This window comes from Mesoplodon bidens, assembly GCF_964165515.1.
Source record: "Mesoplodon bidens genome assembly, chromosome: 2".
Lineage (NCBI taxonomy): Eukaryota > Metazoa > Chordata > Mammalia > Artiodactyla > Ziphiidae > Mesoplodon > Mesoplodon bidens.
Genome location: NC_138177.1, coordinates 149,182,364 through 149,200,516, shown reverse-complemented (window position 1 = coordinate 149,200,516; position 18,153 = coordinate 149,182,364). Strand labels below are relative to the sequence as shown.

The following is an 18,153-nucleotide window of genomic DNA, read 5'->3' as shown; positions in this document are numbered from 1 at the left end:
CAAGGCCAGAAAGGAGGGAGCATCTGAGGTCGCCTCCTGGATGGGGAGGGAGCTCCGGATGGGCGCGGCCAGAAAGGCGGGAGTTTCCGGGAGCCGATTTCAGGGGAAGGAAGGAAGGAGGGAACTTGGGAGGGGCGGGGTGAGGTAAGGGAGGGGAGGGGCGGGGCGAGGTAAGGGAGGGGAGGGGCGGGGTGAGGTAAGGGAGGGGAGGGGAGGGGAGGAGAGAGGAGGGGAGGGGAGGGGCGGAGGGGAGGGGAGGGGAGGGGCGGAGGGGAGGGGAGAGGGTGGGGCGGGGCGGGGTGGGGCGGAGGGGCGGGGTGGGCCCTGAAAGGTGCGAGCTTTGGGGCCTCCTTTGCGGCTGGGAGAGGGAGGGCGGAGGGGAGAGGGCAGAGGGCAGAGGGGAGAGGGGAGAGGGGAGAGGGGAGACGGGAGACGGGAGACGGGAGAGGGGAGAGGGGAGAGGGGAGACGGGAGGAGAAGGGGAGAGGAAGGAGCGGGGAGAGGGCGGGGGTCAGGATTTCTGCAGGGGCCGAGTGTGCCTCGGGTCTGAGAGCTCCGAGAGTTCGACTCCTCCACCCTCCACAGCCCCCGCCTCCACCTCTGCTGACCTCGTCATTGTAGAAGGCAGATGTATAGGAGAGGCGTCACCACCTAGCCTCTCCTACCCGCGCGCGCGCCCTCCAGTGGTATCGGCCGGTTCCCTCAGGTCTCGACCTGCGCGCCCACCCTCGTTATCAGTAGCTCCAGGAGTGCAACCGCGGCCAGGCTCGGAGGACCCATCTTGGGAAAGTTCCGCAGGGTCCTGATCGCAGGGGGACACGAGTCTGATCCCAGGAGGTCACGGCCAAGACGCCAGCAGGGATGCAGGAAGTAGAGTCTAGTTCTCTAACCCCAACTGGTCTCCAGAGCCCAGTCTATGCACTGGGCCAAAGTCAAGCACAGTGTCCTTGCAGGGCAGCGTGCCCCAGACAAGGTCACCCTTTTCTTCTTCTTCTTCTTTTTTTTTTTTTTTTGCGGTACGCGGGCCTCTCACTGCCGTGGCCTCTCCTGTTGCGGGGCACAGGCTCCGGACGCGCAGGCTCAGCGGCCATGGCTCACGGGCCCAGCCGCTCCGCAGCATGTGGGATCTTCCCGGACCAGGGCACGAACCCGTGTCCCCTGCATCGGCAGGTGGACTCTCAACCACTGCGCCACCAGGGAAGCCCCACCCTTTTCTTTTAGGCAACCCCCACTTAGCTTCCAGAAATCTACCCTCCCCCAGGTCAGAAGTGATTGGTCAGGGGTCCTGTTTCTGTTCCCTCTGTCCATACCTGGAGCCCTTGAGTGGAAATTCCTTCTCCTGGACCAAAGGCCTGGAAGCTGCTCCCTTGGGGCCCCAATCATGATAGCTGGGGCAGAGCATTGCCTTTTCTGTACCAGCCCTCTCAGATTCCTATTCCCAGGGCCCTCTCCCCCAGAATCCACCACCAAAGCCAGAGCCCTCCCAGTGCCTTCCCAGTGCTCAGGACTAGGGAGGAGTAACCCTTTGTATGCCCTGACCCCACAGTCAGGCCCAGGTTCACAGGCTAAAACCAGGATCTTTTGCCAGGCTGCACCATATACTATTTCATTTATTCACAACAATCCCATGAAATAGGTACTATTATTATTCCCATTTTTATAGATGACGAAACTAAGACTCAGAAGTTAAGCAATTTGCCCAAAGTTATACATGTGCTAGTAAGTGTTGGAGGTAGATTTTTAAACCCAGGTCTGTCTGGCTTTTGGAGCCCATGTTCTCAAATTCACTGGAGTGCAGAGTAGCACCAAGTGCCTTTCACCACTGCTTCAGGTACTGCCTTCCTGGCTGTAGGCCTGAACACCCAGTCAGGTGTTTTTCTAAGCCCTGTGCCCTCATCACATCCTTCTCCCTCCTGCCAATTAAACTCAACAGTAAGTCATCACACCAGGCTGCCTGACAAATGAATCTCTTTTGCATTGCCTCAGACCACAGGCATCCATCCCAACTGTCTCCCCAACCTTATGCTCCATTGCTCCTCTGAGGGTTTGGCTCACATTCCTCACTGAGCTTTTGCTTATGCCATTTGCCCTTCTTGGAATGCCCTTCCAAACCCTTCAAGAGCTACCAAGTGAAGTTCCAGAAGACTCCTAATTTCCTCAATCCAGTGATCTCACACAGTTCTCAGTGGCAAGGCCAGAAATGCCCCCAGAAAGCTCCTCTGGCCTAATACCCAATCAGGAAGCTGGAAAGAGCAAAGAGGACTTATTCTAGTCCTAATAGAGTCAGGACGGTGAGAAAGGATGCCCGTGCAGCTGTTCCTTTCAGATCCCGAGCCACTGTTTTTTTCTCCAAATCTTGTTTGGGACAAGGGGGTAAAAAATGTTAAGGGAGAAGTGGGGTTGAAAAGGTGCAGCTGAAAGATTTCCCCAAAGAGAGATGCATTTAGGAGCTATATAAATGGCCTATCTTCCTATAACATAAATTTCTCTGGACCATTTTGGGGAAAGAGTGAAAATCTGTAATTTAAAGCATTTTATTCTATTTTAAATTTTAAAGGAACATTAGGCAATTAAAAGCAAAATTCTCCAAAAATTTTAAGCTAAAACATGAAATTGCTAAGAAATTCCGTGCTTGTAGAGGGAAAATTCGGACTCTTCCCCCAACTAGGGCTGATTCCCTTTGCTCTGAGGTTGGGGCATGAGTGGGAACCCAGTGCCTGGCACCTAGTGAAGGCAGCTATTGTGATCTCCAGGGTCCGGGGATGGGAGGCTCAGTGCCCAAAGGTGTGTGGCCCAGCCAGAGGCCGTGGGAAGGTCAGTGCCCAAGAGTGAGGCCCAGCCAGAGGCCATAGGAAGGGTCAGTCCCGTGTCCCCTGTGTACTCTCGGCCACACAGGCTGAGCGAGAGGGTGGAGAGTGGCAGTCACTGGCTCCGCCCCCCTCTCTCGCCCCACCCCTGCACTGGCTCCGCGTGGTTCTCTAGAGCCGCAGCTCAGACTCAGTGGTCTCCAGGCAGCTCCAGTTTGGCGTGGTTCGGCAGAGGGAACCGCAAGCCCCCAAGTGGTCCGTCTGTGGCTCCTCCCCGAAAAAGATCGAGGAACGCGGTCTGCCGGCAAAATTGGACTCCACCGGCTTCTGACGACAAGCCAGGGACTGAGAGTCTCCGAGTCCCGGACAAGTGATTGTCCCCAGGGGAAGGACAGGCCGGGGTCGCCATCCAGACCGCCATGGCCGCGCCCGCCCGCCGTCTGTGCCATATCGCCTTCCACGTGCCCGCGGGGCTGCCCCTCGCCCGGGATCTGCAGCGCCTCTTCGGCTTCCAGCCACTGGCGGTGCGGGAAGCAGACGGCTGGCGGCAGCTGGCTCTGCGGAGCGGCGACGCGGTCTTTTTGGTGAACGAGGGCGCGGGGCCCGCAGAGCCACTGTACGGCCTGGACCCGCATCATGCGGTGCCCAGTGCCACGAACCTGTGCTTCGACGTGGCCGACGCGGGCGCCGCCGCCCGGGCGCTGGCGGCGCTCGGCTGCAGCGTGCCGGTGCCCCCTGTCAGCATGCAGGATGAGCAGGGCGCCGCCACCTACGCCGTGATAAGCTCGCCGGCCGGCAACCTCAGCCTGACGCTGCTGGACCGCACTGGCTTCTGTGGGCCCTTCCTGCCCGGCTTTAGGCCTGTGCCCTCCGCACCTGGCCCGGGCTGGGTCAGCCACGTGGACCACCTGACCTTGGCCTGCACCCCCAGCAGCTCCCCAAAACTGATGCGCTGGTTCCACGACTGTCTAGGCTTTCACCACCTGCCGCTGAGCCCAGGTGAGGATCCGGAGCTGGGCCTGGAGGTGGCAGCAGAGTCCGGGCGCGGGGGGCTGAGGCTGACCGCCCTGCGGGCCCCTACGGGTAGTGCTGTCCCTACCCTCGTGCTGGCCGAGTCCCTGCTGGGGGTCACCAGCAGACAGGACCAGGTGGAGCAGTTCCTGGCCCGGAACGGGGGACCTGGACTGCAGCACGTGGGGCTATACACACCAAATATCATGGAAGCCACTGAGGGGGTGGCAGGGGCCGGGGGTCAGCTCCTGACGCCTCCTGAGGCCTACTACCAGCAGCCAGGCAAGGAGAAGCAGATCCTGGCTGCAGGGTATGAGCCTAGCCTGCTGGCCCGACAGGGGGTCTTGCTAGATGGTGACAGAGGCAAGTTTCTGCTTCAGGTCTTCACCAAGTCCCTCTTTGCAGAGGACACTTTCTTCCTGGAGCTGATTCAGAGGCAGGGGGCCACTGGATTTGGCCAGGGCAACATTCGGGCCCTGTGGCAGTCCGTGCAGGAGCAAGCTGCCAGGGTCCAGGAAGCCTGAGAAGGGCTGAAGCTGGGTGTAGCCGCCTGTCCTGGAGCACTGGGCAGTCCAGCACAGGGCCTGCTGGAACTGAGAGACACCCACAGAGGCCTGGAGTGAAAGGTTTTGTCTTTAGGGGCCGGTTGTGGCCTCCATCTCATCGTGCCAGAAGTTGAATCTCACAGGGGTCCAAAGAGATGGGATTTTTTTTTAAACTGTGAAACATTTCTCATATTGTCTATATCTAACATATATGCAAAATGTAAAGAATAAAGGAATTACACAATTAGGAAATAGAACATAACAAATATTTTTGAACCCTCCTCGTGTCCTTCTCTGACCCCATTTCTCTCCACCACACCCCCAATATTATGATTAAAAACCCTCTGCTTTTCTGTTTGTTTCACTGCATATGTAATGTATCCCTAAATAAATGATTTATTATTTGAGGTAGGAGTCTAAGACAAAACAAATCCTCTGTGATTCCCCTCTCCCTAGGGACCAGCCACTGAGGTGGGAGGGGCTGAGTCAGAGCTGAGCTCAACCACCTGCTCTAGGGTGATAACACAACTCCAATCAGAGCTGACCAGAGACATGGACTGAGAGCGCTGGATGTCAGCCACTGGCAGGGGCTCCCTGCAGCTGCCTTCTTCTCTTCTGGGGCTGGAGGAGGACAGATCACTCAGGACAGAACACTCCCCTCCTCCATCTGCCCAGGGCTGGCTAGGAGCTCAGCAGTGCAAGTCGGGACCAAGCAGGACCAAGCAGGACTTTACCACTTTCTGCGTCCCTCAGAGGTGAGGAGTGAGGGGGCTAAGGAGGAGGTGGAAAGTCTCCAGAATGACTACAAAAATCAGCACTTTATTAAACAGGATTCTCAGGGGGTGGGGGCTTCCAGAGGCATTGCACTGTTGAGGCTGGGTGCATCAGCAGGGGATGTGGGGCCGAAAGAAACTATCCAGGACTTGCTGGCCTGAGCTAGGCTTTTTCCATCCGGACAGGGTGGACATCTGGGATCTTTTGGAACCCTGTGCAGAAGCCGAAGGAAGGAGGTACTGAGGGGGCAACAGAGAATCTTCTCCTTCCACCCCTCCCCCCACACGACTGATCTAGCTCAGATTCTAGCCTTATATGGTAAAGCTTCCATCCTGTTACCAGTATCTAACTCTTCGATCAACTCTCTAAAAGGCAGCCTGAGGACTTCCCTGGTGGCACAGTGGTTAAGAATCCGCCTGCCAATGCTGGGGACATGGGTTCGAGCCCTGGTCCGGGAAGATCCCACATGCCGCGGAGCAACTAAGCCCGTGCTCCACAACTACTGAGCCTGCACTCTAGAGCCCATGAGCCACAACTACTGAAGCCCGCGCACCTAGAGCCCTAGAGCCCGCGCACCGCAACGGAGTAACCCCCACTTGCCGCAACTAGAGAAAGCCCACACGCAGCAACGAAGACACAACGCAGCCAAAAATAAATAATTAATTTAAAAAGGCAGCCCGAGGCAGTCTTCCTAAGATGCAAAGATGACTCCTCTCTCTACCTAAAATGCTTCAGTGGCCTGGCTTTCACGTCCCTGACTGGCCTGGGCAGGCCCTGCTCACCGCTCCAACTAAACCAAATGCTCACAGCTCCTTGAGCGCTGCAGACTGTACTGTACCCCACCTTTGCTCACACTGCTCTTGGGCCTGGGAAGAACGTCTTTACAGCTGATTCCCCTTCCAAACCTGGAGAAAATAATTCATTTCCAGGACCCAGGTTACCAGCCACTCCTTCCAAGCAGCCATTCCTGATTCTTGCCTCCTAGATAAGAATGACAGCTCCCCACTTCATACCGCACAAAATCTTGTACAAACATTTCACACACCTGTGACACTACTGTCTCCATCATTTGCTCTTGTCCCCTCTCTACCCTGGACCCAGACTGTAAAGTCTGGTCAAGAACTATTTCTCTCGCCCCAGTGAAGTCCGTCATGGAGACTGTTCACCCAAACGTGCATCATCTACCTCACTGAAAACCTGTGGATTTAGTCCTGGAGAGAGATGACTGGGTGAGGGCCAAGACACTCACCTTGCAGGTCCCTGGCTGTTGGCCCTCGTACACACGGAACACCTAGACAAGAAGAGAGGAGGAAAGTGCAGGGCTGGCATCTGACCCCAAAGAGCCTTCAACTTCATACCCCAGCACCTTTGTTTAAAATATGCTTTTTTGTTTGCTTACATAGTAACAGGTTCACTTAGAACATGTAGGAAACACAAAAAGTACAACGAAGACAACAAAGGTAGTGCCTTTTTCATGGCGGTGGAGACAGCAGCGGTGTGAAACTCCTCCCGGGTCAGCCAGCGAGCTCCAGGTGGTACGATGGTCACCTGGGTCTGTTCTTCCAGGGCCAGACCGTATACTTGATATGTCAGCTTGATGTGAGAGAAGGTGTGGACCACCTGGGGGGAGCGCCAAGAAGCTGAAACAGACCTGTGGATGTGGCCACAGAAGCCATCATTCCTGGCCCCTCCTCTGCTCACTCACCTGTCCCAGGTGCCGAAGGCGGGTGGCCGGGAGGGGCCCAACCCAACTCTGCAGTTCCCGAAGCAGGGCCTTGCGCTGGTGCTGCCCTGAGGGCTCTGCGGTCACAGATGGGAACTCCCACAGTCCTGCCAGCAGACCTGAGAGGGAGGGCAGCCAGGTATCGGTTAGGCCTTAGCTACTGATGCCTCTATTTCTTCCTTGTTGCTCATGCCACCTCCCTGCACTCCCAGGATCGAGGTACCTGAGTTGGGCCTCTGCACCAGCAGAATTCGGGCACCACCAAGGGCCCTGGGCTGCTCCAGAACACAGGTGGCCGAGCACTCCTCCCTGGGGGGCCTGCGGCTGACCTTTCTGGGAAAGTTGGCCACTCCCAGGGTCTGGTCCCAGGGCTCTGTGGGAGGCGCACACAGCTGGCACTGTCCAGTGCTGGGAGCTGGGAACAGAGATCCAAGAGCCCCACTCAGGCCAGGTGGGCTTAGGTGCCAAGCCCAGAGAGCAGGCCTTGGCCCAGCTCTGTAGAATCTTACTCAGACTGTAGAATGAAATGGAATGAGGCAGCCACAGGCAGCTCCTCGACAGTGCAGGGAAGGGCTAGGGCTGGCACTCACCACACTCCTCCACGTCACGACTGCCTAGCGGGCTCCGTGAGGCTGAGAGCTGCTCCCGCTCCACCTGAGAGGCAGAGACAGGGCAGGATGTCACGGGGCAGGGGTCACTCCCTAGGACCCCTGACTGCCCCTTCCCCAGATGGCTCACCCTCTGGCGTGCCCGGCACAGGCTCTGCACAGGGCACTGGCTGCAGAGCGGGCGCTGTGGGGTGCACACTGTGGCCCCCAGCTCCATGGCTGCTTGATTAAAGTCCCCTGGCCGGGCTGGCTCCACCAGCTGCTGGGCTAGGCTCCTACAAGAAGGGAACGTTGCTGCGAGCCAAAGATCCTTTGGAGACAACTCTCCCAATCTCCCCCATTACTCCAATATCCTACCAGAGCTGCTGGGAAACAAGGGTGCTGCGGGGATCAGCACCAATGGCTCGGACACGGCATAGCACCCGTACTACATTCCCATCCACCACACCGGTTGCCTGGCACAAAGAAGTCCAGGAGTCAGCCTGGTCTGGGAGGAAGGAAGGTGGGCACGCACAATATGGGGGTGGGCTATGGGCTCACCTGGCCAAAGGCAATGGAAGCAATGGCTCTGGCTGTGTACCGCCCCACACCAGGCAGGAGACACTGCAGGGTCTCTGCTGTACGTGGCATGTGGCCCCCTAGCTCCTCTACCACCTGATTGGGATGGTAAGGCTTAAGGTTATAAGATACCTGAGGCCCTGGGGCTCCCATGCCCCCCGCCACCCTCTTACCTTCCGGGCTCCTTCCTGTAGCCGCCGGCCTCGAGAGTAATAGCCCAGGCCAGCCCAGAGCTGATTTACCTCCTGTGGGTGGGGTCAGAGGTCAGAGGGATCAGAGGTCGGTCCTCAGTAGTCCCCATTCCCCGACCCTAGGGTGGCTCTCACCTCCAGGGAAGCACTGGCCAGGTCCTGCAGCGTTGGCCACTTCTACAGCCCGAAGGCAGGCAAAAAGAAATGAGGCCAAAGGTGAAGGAGGTGGAAGAAGCCTTCTTTATTCCCACCCCAAAGGAGTCATCTGGGGTCTGGACCATGGCCCTCCCCTTCATTCCCTGAAGTCACCTGCATCCATCGGGTATAATAGTCGATCACCGTGGCAACCTGGGTCTGCTGCAGCATGACCTCTGAGACCCACACTGGGGAAGAGGGGTTGGTATGAGGACACTGCTAACCAGCCCTGCTCCTAGCCCACAGACCCAGACCTGAGAGCGTCCAGGCAAAGCAGCCCTGCTCTCAGGAGATTACTCACCAGCGTATGCCCGCCTGTCCAGGTCCACCTCACCCTCCACCTGCCAATGAAATCCCAGATGGGCAGTTAGTGTGGAGGGGGCTGGGCAGCAGCCTCCCCCACTCCACCGTCTCCATCCCTCACCCACCTACCTGCCTTCTCCAGGGTAGGTCCCGCTTCTCTCGGTCATACCAGCTCAGCAGGCTCTTCCGAAAGACTGTGACCTCAGCTGTGTCTCTGAATAGATGGTACGGGGAGACAGCGGCCTGCAATCTCACCTCCTCCTGCTGCCTGGCCAGGCCTGCTGGAGCCTCAGAAAACTCAGGGATCGTCCTTGCACAGGCTGTGCACCAGCAATCTGGGGCACTGTGGCCTGGTTTCAGTCTGTTCCACTTAAAGCTTCCCCCACCCCCAAGCCCTTGCTTGAGCTTGGGACCTGGAGTCTCTAGCCCTGGGTAGCCTTAGCCAAGTTTCTGGCCTTCATTTCCCAGGGTGATACCCCTGGCTCCTTTGTCTCTGGGTCATAATGAAAATCCAAGTTTCAGCCAAGCATAATATATACCTGTGCAGGGCCTTCCCATTTACAAAACACTGACAGGTTGATAAACTCATTTGTTCCCTTGAGAGCCAAGTGAGGAAGGAAATGCACAGACTACTACGCCATGTCACTGGTAAGAAAGCAGCTATTCAGAGCAATTATCCCAAAGCCACAGAGGAAAGTCAGAATTAGAACCTTAATTAGTTCTTTAATGCCTTGATACATACCATGCTCCCTTCCCAGCCTGAATCTGCCCCCTTTCATGGCCAATTAAACCAGCCCCTGAGTCTCTAAGACCAAGCTCCTCACCGTCAGGTGCAGACGGCTTGGCCTGGCTGCTGCTGAGGGCACGTTTCTCCCTTCCCTCCTGGCTGGATGCCTGCTTCCTGCAACGACTTCGACTTCCCACAGCTGTTCGTGGCTTCCTCATGATTGACTAGAATGGAAAGGCCCAGCCAAAGTAGTCAGTCGCCATGAGGCTGAATCTTAGGGCCCCGCAGAGGGTAAAGCTACCTCCCTCCCCACACCATTCATATGAAGTGTCTAGCTTTTCTCCAAGCACTCCCCAGATGCTCATGGGTTTGCTCTTGGCTGGCTGTGGCACTGAGGTATGACCAGTAGGGCTGAGGTTCTGCAAGTGGCCTCAGAGGGACCAGCATTAGTATAGTCTTGGAGACATAAACAAAATAAGAGGCCAGGGCTGGGCTGAGTCAAGGACCAAAGCCTCCTGTGTGGGAGCACCTGTGTATCCCTGGGAGTACAGGTGTAGGTAGGAGGTTTATCTGCTTAGAGATGTAGCACATTTACACTGAAACAGCCTTTAGTAATCATCTAGTCCAAACCCTCATTCTATGGAAAGGAGAAACTTCTGTGATTATGATTTAAAACATAAAACGCAAAGGGGAAAAAAAAAAAAAGGAGAAACCAAGGATCAGAGGGGAAAGATTTGCCTGAGAGAAGATGGCAAACTGGGGGGGGGGGGCGGGGAGGCAGGGCAGGCACTGAGATGAGCTATTTTTATTCCTAATCTTCTCCTGATTTAGTAGATCATAGCCCCCTATCCATTAGTAATGAATGAGAAAACACATCTGGTTGATCTTCACTCTTTCCTTACTGTTCTGGCTGCGTTTAATCTAATACCTAAAAGTAGCTAACAGTTAGTGTTATATGTCAGACCCTATGCTAAGTGCTTTACCAGATTTCTCAATCTCCTGACAACTCCATGAGGTATGTTCTAGGATTACCTCCATTTCAGTTATAAGGAAACAGGCTTGTGATTAAGCAACTTTTCGATTCAAACTCCGAAGGTCTGCCTGCAGAGCTTGCACCTGGCTATACTGCAGTCCCTGCTGAGCCTCTGGTTCAAACTCTCTCCTCAAACTTTTTAATTCACACCTCATTTTCATCAAAAGAGATTGCTTCCTCCTTCTGAGAAAAGAATGAATGAATGTACAAACATACCTCCATCTGCACTTTCCTTGTCCTTTATCCCATTATATGGAGGAATGTTCCCTCCTCCTCCTCCAATCCCTTCCACAAGACCCACCCCCTCCACTTCCTAGCCAAACTTCCTTAACCAAACTCGCTGACTTCCATCATTCATTCTACAATCCGTTCTCTAAAGACTAAAGCAATCTTTTAACACATGATCATGTCACTTTTTTACTTAAAACCTTCAATAGCTCCCCATTAACTCATTAAACAAATATTTATGGAGAGTTTTAGGTCCTTGGAATACTTCAGTAAATAAAACATCAAAGGTTCCTGGAGCTTATACTATTATTTTTTTAATTTTATTATTTGAAGTCTATAGATGGTTTATTTTATTTTTTGGCCACACTGTGTGGCATGCAGAATCTTAGGTCCCCGACCGGGGATTGAACCCATGTCCCCTGCATTGGGAGCATGGAGTCTTAACCACTGGATCACCAGGGAAGTCCCAGAGCTTATGCTCTAATGGGAAATAAATAATGCATACAATCAGTAAATTATATAGGATGTTAGGTGATAAACACTCGCATAAAGAGGAAAAGTAGAGCAGTGAAGGGGATGAGTGGGTAGGGGTGTGGGAGTGCTGCAATTTTAAAGAAGGTGGTCAAGGTGGGCCTTATTAAAGTGATATTTGACCAATGACTTAAAGCAGTTGAAGGAGTTAGCCATGTGAATGGATACCTGTGGGAAAGGAATCTTAAAAAGCTAGTGCAAAGGCCCTAAGGAGGTTGCCAGGTGTTTGTAGAACAACGAGGAAGCCAGCATGGTTAGAATGGAATGAGGAAGGGGTGAGGAGTTGATGAGGTCAGAGAAGTAAAGAAAGTGGAGAGCCTAGGACTACAAAGTACCTTGTAGGCCACTGGGGAGGGCTTTGGCTGTCACACCCATTGCTCTTAGAAGCCAATCCTCTTAATATGAGCTTTGTAGGCTCCAACAAGCCCCATCCCCCTCGCTCACTATGCAACAGCCATGCTGTCCTGAAATAGTTGGTTCAAAATCCCCAAGTATCTGTCCTCCTTAAGGCCTCACCCAATCCATTTCCTCTGCTTGGAGGGCTCGTCTATGTTTTACCTAACAGTTACTCATTTTTCAGGTCTTGACTTAAATGTCCAAATCAGATCCCCCCCAGTCTTACCCTCTTGTGTACTTCTCCACTGTTGCTCTTATACCAATTTTAATTCCATATTTATTTGTGATTCTTTGATCAGTGTCTGCTTCCCCCACTTAACTGTAAAACTCCATGAAGGCAAGGACTGGCTATCTTTTGTTGGCTGTTGTGTCACAGAGCCGAGCACGGTGCCAGGCAAATTGTATATAATACTAATTTGGGATGGGGTATAGTAAAAGGAGGTTCCCCTTTTTCCAGAATGGGAAAAATCCAAACAATTCAGAATAATGAAAAGACTCGAGAGAAAGGTTGAAGATGGACTGGAAACAGCAAATAATCAAAGAGATAAAGGGTTGAGAGTCCTTGGTGGGAAGCAGAGCCCTTGGGGAAGGGCTAGTCTACGGTAGGGACAACACTCACGGTAGCAGGAATCATGTCCAAAACCCCTCAAGGTCAACTATCTCCTGATTACTTACAATCTGTCCCTGCCGGAGGTTTAATTCAAATCCTTATTATCACGCGCACGGATTGTTTCAAAAGTGTTCCTGCTAGCCGGTCGCTCTCAACCTCCGCAGCCTCATCTCCTATCTCCGCCCCGGCTTCTTTCACTTCCTGGAACGCCGTGAGCTCTCCACCCTCCCTGGCAGCTTGCCCCTTCCCAAATATCCTTCTTTCCCCTACACTCCCCGGTCTTTGTATAACTCCTACGCGTGCTTTAAGCTTAGCTCAGGCAGCGCCACATCCTCTGGGGATCCCCACCCCGGGGCCGAATCGATGAAGACAGGGTAACGCGAAGGCCCACGTTCCCATTGCGTTGTACGCAGAGAAAAAATTACCTCCTGCACGATCTCCAGCGCCCAGCTCCCTGACGAACTCCAAGGGGCGTGGCTCCGGCCAATCCGGGCGGTGAACCGGCCCACGCCAGCCAATAGGCTCCTAGCGCGCGCCAGGCTGGCTCCGCCGCGCCAGACCCGGGAGGTCTGAACGGAAGTCCGACCAGACGGCGACTCCGGGGGCGAAGCCCCGCCCCGTCCCCGACTGCGGGAGCAGAGTGAGGAGACGAAGAGGAAGTCCCGCGGGCGCACTGACTATACAAGCGAGGGACCTTGGTGTCATGGCCGCCGACGGTGACGATGGCGCAGTCTCAGCTCCAGCCGTCTCTGACGGTGAGTGGCTTCCCAGGGGCCGCTTTAAAAGCCTGTGCGCTCCGGGGCAGGGGAGGGTCTCGGGCTCGTAGTTCTAAGAAACCGATCTCAAGGTTCAGAGGACTGGCGCCTTCTTTCTGAACCAGTCACGAGGAGACTACAAGTCCCGGTGAGCACTGCGGTTCCGCCAGCAAAAGCCTGGAGTCTTGGGTGCAGGGCATGTGGGGGCATGTCGGGAGATGTAGTCTGAAGCTCATGGCTCTGTTAAGTTGGGGAGGTTGGGAGTTGTGGTCCACAGGAAGTGGGACGGATTGGCGCGTTATTTATCAGGCTCTGGGGCATACTGGCTACTGCCGCCGCTTGTGGCCATGAACGGTAGTATAGAGCCTTTGGGATATTAAAGGGGCCGAAGTCCTCAAGCCTTGCAAAATATTTCCTGCAGGATGTGAGGAAAAGGAACCTCACAGATCATCTAGTCCTACCTTCCTCTTTTACAGGTTTTGATGCTGAGGGGGAAGAAATTTTCCCAGTCTCACATAAGCCACTGGAAGACCCAGGCTTTCTCTCCCCAAATTCAGGACACTGTTCACTCCAAGGCCTGTGTATAGAGCATATGTGATACGCTTGAGGAGAAAGCTGCCATTTCTTACCTTGAGGGAAATTGCCCCTGCCCCCAGCCATGGCCTAGCTTGGTATCTTTTCTCTTCGGCCCTTGCTTGAGCATTAACATCCATCACCCTCCTTATCCCCAGGTGGTGCCAGCCAAAGCACAAAATCTGGAGAGGAGCTAGTAGTCCAGGTTCCCGTGGTGGATGTGCAAAGTGACAACTTCAAGGAGATGTGGCCATCCCTCCTGCTGGCCATAAAGACGGCTAGCTTTGTGGCTGTGGACACGGTGAGATTGGGAGTTGGGAGAGCAGGTGGTTGTGAAAGGGCTGGTACTGTGGACCTAACACAACTCTCCCTTTACTGCCCCATAGGAACTGAGTGGGCTTGGGGACAGGAAGAGTTTGCTGAACCAGTAAGTATAAGCCCTGATCTCTTTAGTCCTAGCCTTGGCAGGAGGGGCAGACCTCAACTCTGTAGTGGAGGTCACAGTCCTGGGTGGTTTGGGTCTTTCATGAAGCTAACTCCCAGCCACAGCCACCCCCAAACCCAACCCCAAGGTGCATCGAGGAACGTTACAAGGCCGTGTGTCATGCTGCCAGGACCCGTTCTATCCTCTCCCTGGGCCTCGCCTGCTTCAAGCAGCAGCCAGACAAGGTATGGGCTGATCTCACCTGCATCCCGGGTCTGTGGCTGGGGGGAGGAGGGTTGAGATCCTGGGGAACATCAGCTATGAGGTTTTTTTCTCCCAAGGCTGGATGTAGCAGAATCTCTTCCTCTCCCAGGGTGAACACTCATACCTGGCCCAGGTGTTCAATCTGACCCTGCTGTGCATGGAAGAGTATGTCATAGAACCAAAGTCTGTGCAGTTCCTGGTACAGCATGGCTTCAACTTCAACCGGCAGTACGCCCAGGGTATCCCCTACCACAAGGGCAATGACAAGGTAGGTCTCCAGCCTAGAGACTGCCCCTTCTGTGACTTCATTTCTTACTACTCTAGGCTGGGTGCATGGGGAGGATCTGCTTCTTAGGGAGTATGGGGAATCATTAGTGACAGAGCTGGGGAAACAAGACTGTTACACTGGTGAATAGCATTGAATTAGGTGAAAGCAAGGGAGAGCTTTCCAGGTGAGGGAGCCTGGGATAAGTGTCCTGCAAGGCTCCCTCCCTAGGGGACTCTGTCCTTCCTGATGACCCCTTTCTTTCCACCCAGGGTGATGAGAGCCAGAGCCAATCAGTGAGGACACTGTTCCTGGAGCTAATCCGGGCCCGCCGGCCCCTGGTACTACACAACGGTCTTATAGACTTGGTGTTCCTGTACCAGAATTTCTATGCACACCTGCCTGAGAGCTTGGGAACCTTTACTGCTGACCTATGTGAAATGTTCCCAGCTGGCATTTATGACACCAAATATGCTGCTGAGTTTCACGCCCGCTTCGTGGCCTCCTACCTAGAATATGCCTTCCGGAAATGGTGAGGAACTGGTTGAGAGAATGGGGTGGGGCCTGGTATAAGCTTGACTATTTCATTCACTTAAGATATTTAGTGAGCACCTGTCATGTGCCAGGCACTGTTTTAGGTGCTGAGGGTTCAGCAGTGAACAAAACAGACAGAAACCTCTGCTCTCATGGAGCTTATATGCTAGTGGGCCAATACCCTCTTGCGATGTTACAGTGAACGGGAAAATGGGAAGCAGCGGGCAGCTGGCAGCCCACACCTCACCCTGGAGTTCTGCAGCTATCCTTCTAGCATGAGGGCCCATATTGACTACCGCTGTTGCATGCCCCCTGCAACCTACCGTATTCATTCCACCAGCATCTGTGACAACTTCTCGGTGAGAGCACCTGCCCATTTCCTGGGGGAGGGACGTTTGATGCCTGGAACCCCTCTCTAAGCTTTTTTCCTACCTCTAGGCCTATGGCTGGTGCCCCCTGGGACCACAGTGTCCTCGGTCCCATGATATTGACCTTATCATTGACACTGATGAAGCTGTGGTGGAGGACAAGAGGCGACGGCGACGACGTAGGGAGAAACGGCGGAGGTCTTTGTTGGGCCTGCCTGAGAAACAGACTTCTGGGGAAACTGAGGATGGTCCTCCCACCAAACAGGTCTGTAGGGTTGGCCTCAAGCCTGAGGAAACTGAGCAGGAGGCGGCTGAGGATGAGACTGGGAACCAACCTGGCTCTGAGCAAGGTCACAAAAATGACTTGGAGATGGAGCAGAGAGCAGCAAGGCCTGACCCAGCTGACATGGCCAGCTCGGAAGCTCCAGAGAGTCAAGTCAATCCTAACCCAGTGCCTGGGGATGGATTGCATCGGGCTGGTTTCGATGCCTTTATGACAGGTTACGTGATGGCCTACGTGGGAGTGGGCCAAGGACCCCAGCCCTGTAACTCTGAACCATGGCTACCTGAATGCCACAACAAGGTATACCTGAGTGGCAAAGCTGTCCCCCTCACAGTGGCTAAGAGCCAGTTCTCCCGTTCTTCCAAAGCCCACAACCAGAAGATGAAGCTGGCTTGGGGCAGCAGCTGACCCAACTTCTACCCAGCACTCAGGGCCCAGGAAGAGAAGCTGAGGGTGGAACAGAGGGGTCTGGATCCCTCTAGCCGGTGAGTGTCCTACTCCCAACTACTAGGGGGCGGGGACAGGGTCCTGGCAGAGATACTGCTGCATCACTCCTGGACCTTTGCCTTTACCCCAGAGAATGAGGAACAAGGATACAAGTAAGAAGGCTGACCAGCACCTGTAACACAGACTTTATTCATTTTTAAATCTCAAAGTGTCCTGGGAAATTAAAAAAAAAAAAAAATCAACAGAAACAAGATATGAAAATATTTGACCAGCTTCATCTTTGGTTATTTCTTATTGCGGCTCTATAAGGACAGAGTCTTCCCATAGCTCCAGCTGTAGCAGAAAGGGAAGAAATCAGTCCACGTATAAACCATTTAACCAACTGGGTGTATCACGTGTTGACAAATACATAGAGCAGGCCCTAGGGCCTACAAAACCAGCCCTACTCCCAACACAAAGTTGAAAGTTTTATAGGGCAGAACATTAAGACTCCTTCATAAATATGAAAATAGATTAATCAACTGGAAAAGATCTTTGAATAGGTTAGCTGAGAGCCATGACCACCACTCTGCCTTGCCCTCCCCTTGCATAGAAATGTAGTGACGTGGTCTGACCGTGCAGTAAGTGCAAACAGCAATTATTCAAGTGTCTTAAACATTCTGGCAAGAAGCACCCCAGTCTTCAGGTCTGAGAAATAGCCATGCCCTTTATGGTCTCCTGGTCAGCTCCAGGTTCCATCCATTTTAGCTTATATGCCCCAGGAAAGGAAAGGAGACAGACCTGGGATAGGAGAAGAACCTGGGGTAATAGCTGCCTGCCAGTGCACACTAGAACTAGGAGTCCTCTGGTCCTGTCTGGGGAAGTCTGGGTGGGGGCCAGAGCTCCTTGCTGGGTTTCAGAGGCTTGGTATTAGCTGTTTGCCCTAACTAGGAAGGCGTCTCACTGCTGCCTCACCTCATACACAGCCATTGGGCACTGGGAACCCCAAAGCTGAGCCTGGCTTGGCTTAGCCTGCCTGCTCTGTGGGCCCCAGGGAAGAGTCAAGGCTCTGCAGCAAGGGGGCCCTGTGGCTTCAGCTGAAGGTCCATCCCCAAGGTGAGGTGGGGATTAACGCCCCTTACCCATCCTGCTCTCCCTGGGTTTTCAGGCCTATGCCTGAGACAGAAGAGGGGACTGGAGCCAAGTCTCTTGGCCTTTCTTCTACCTCCATCTCCTCAGGGGCACCTGCAAGGCATGGACTGGCCCCCTGAGACCTGGGCCCAAAACCGTTTTCTTCCTGGGGACTGGAGCAGTCCATGGCTTCATGGGCTGGAGCAGCTGGTAGGGCAGATGCTCGGAATGGTGGGATCTCCCTTACTCTATACTTGTGACTACTGAGGCGTGGTAGGGGCCCATCAGATAGTGATTCTTCTCGGCCCATAAACGGACAAGCCTCTTGATCCAAGAACTCTGGTGAACTAGGCAAAGAACGCCACCGGCGAAGAGGTGGGGCGAGGGGCTCCTGCCAATCAGCCATGGGCATAGTTCCAGGCCCTGGTGCATCCAGGTCAAATACCAGGGAGATGACAGACTTGCTGGGCAGGTCAAAGAACTTGACCTTGCCACCTTTGAGGTCCTGGCGAGCACTGAAAGGGTTGATTTTGGGGGCTCGGGCAGCATCACCTCGTTGTGGCTGGTAGTAGGGATCCAAGACATTCACTGTACGTGGGGGCTTACTGGAGAAGATGTCTGACTGGCTTCGAGACAGCCAGATAGTACGTCTTGGGCGTGGGGACTTGGGAGGGATCTTGTCATCCAGTAAGCTCAGTCGCTTCACCCCAGGTCCTTTCTCCAAGAGTCCTGAAGAATAGTGAGTCAAGTCAGGGTTACTCTCACTAGTCATAAAAAATAGAAGCAGCACTTCATACCACAAAGTGTCACCACTCAGGAAAGCAAAGTAGGTTCTGTTGTCCCCATTGCACCAATGAGAAAACAGACTCAGAAGGGAGGCAATATGCCAG

The 18,153-nt window shown here is 54.1% G+C and overlaps 4 protein-coding genes across 7 annotated transcripts in view; 2 read left to right on the top strand and 2 right to left on the bottom strand.

The window, feature by feature from the left end:
- Positions 1 to 2,576: 2,576 nt before the first annotated feature.
- Positions 2,577 to 4,424, top strand: HPDL (4-hydroxyphenylpyruvate dioxygenase like). The gene has a single exon (XM_081225808.1). The coding sequence runs from the start codon at positions 3,227 to 3,229 to the stop codon at positions 4,340 to 4,342; it is 1,116 nt and encodes a 371-aa protein (XP_081081934.1). The 5' UTR covers positions 2,577 to 3,226; the 3' UTR covers positions 4,343 to 4,424.
- Positions 4,425 to 5,162: 738 nt separating this feature from the next.
- On the bottom strand, positions 5,163 to 12,822 carry MUTYH (mutY DNA glycosylase). The gene is given in 17 exon segments (XM_081225805.1): positions 5,163 to 5,255; positions 5,257 to 5,349; positions 6,387 to 6,428; positions 6,605 to 6,757; positions 6,843 to 6,979; positions 7,084 to 7,275; positions 7,451 to 7,514; positions 7,599 to 7,743; positions 7,826 to 7,923; positions 8,009 to 8,122; positions 8,200 to 8,271; positions 8,353 to 8,394; positions 8,527 to 8,600; positions 8,714 to 8,753; positions 8,845 to 8,996; positions 9,540 to 9,666; positions 12,666 to 12,822. Coding segments are annotated over 16 exon segments (1,596 nt in total). The 5' UTR covers positions 9,661 to 9,666; positions 12,666 to 12,822; the 3' UTR covers positions 5,163 to 5,198.
- TOE1 (target of EGR1, exonuclease) lies at positions 12,819 to 16,416 on the top strand. The gene is made up of 8 exons (XM_081225810.1): positions 12,819 to 12,995; positions 13,727 to 13,869; positions 13,955 to 13,995; positions 14,141 to 14,237; positions 14,366 to 14,524; positions 14,794 to 15,053; positions 15,255 to 15,414; positions 15,494 to 16,416. Exons 1-8 carry the CDS (start codon positions 12,944 to 12,946, stop codon positions 16,112 to 16,114), a joined length of 1,533 nt encoding a protein of 510 aa, XP_081081936.1. The 5' UTR covers positions 12,819 to 12,943; the 3' UTR covers positions 16,115 to 16,416.
- The window catches only part of TESK2 (testis associated actin remodelling kinase 2), a 134,366-nt gene continuing 132,535 nt past the window's right edge, over positions 16,323 to 18,153 (bottom strand). For all 4 annotated transcript variants that reach the window (XM_081225800.1, XM_081225801.1, XM_081225802.1 and 1 more), the window contains one exon: positions 16,323 to 17,992. In XM_081225800.1, the coding sequence (XP_081081926.1) occupies positions 17,271 to 17,992 (722 nt within the window). In that variant the 3' untranslated portion in view covers positions 16,323 to 17,270. The remainder of the gene's footprint in view (positions 17,993 to 18,153) is intronic.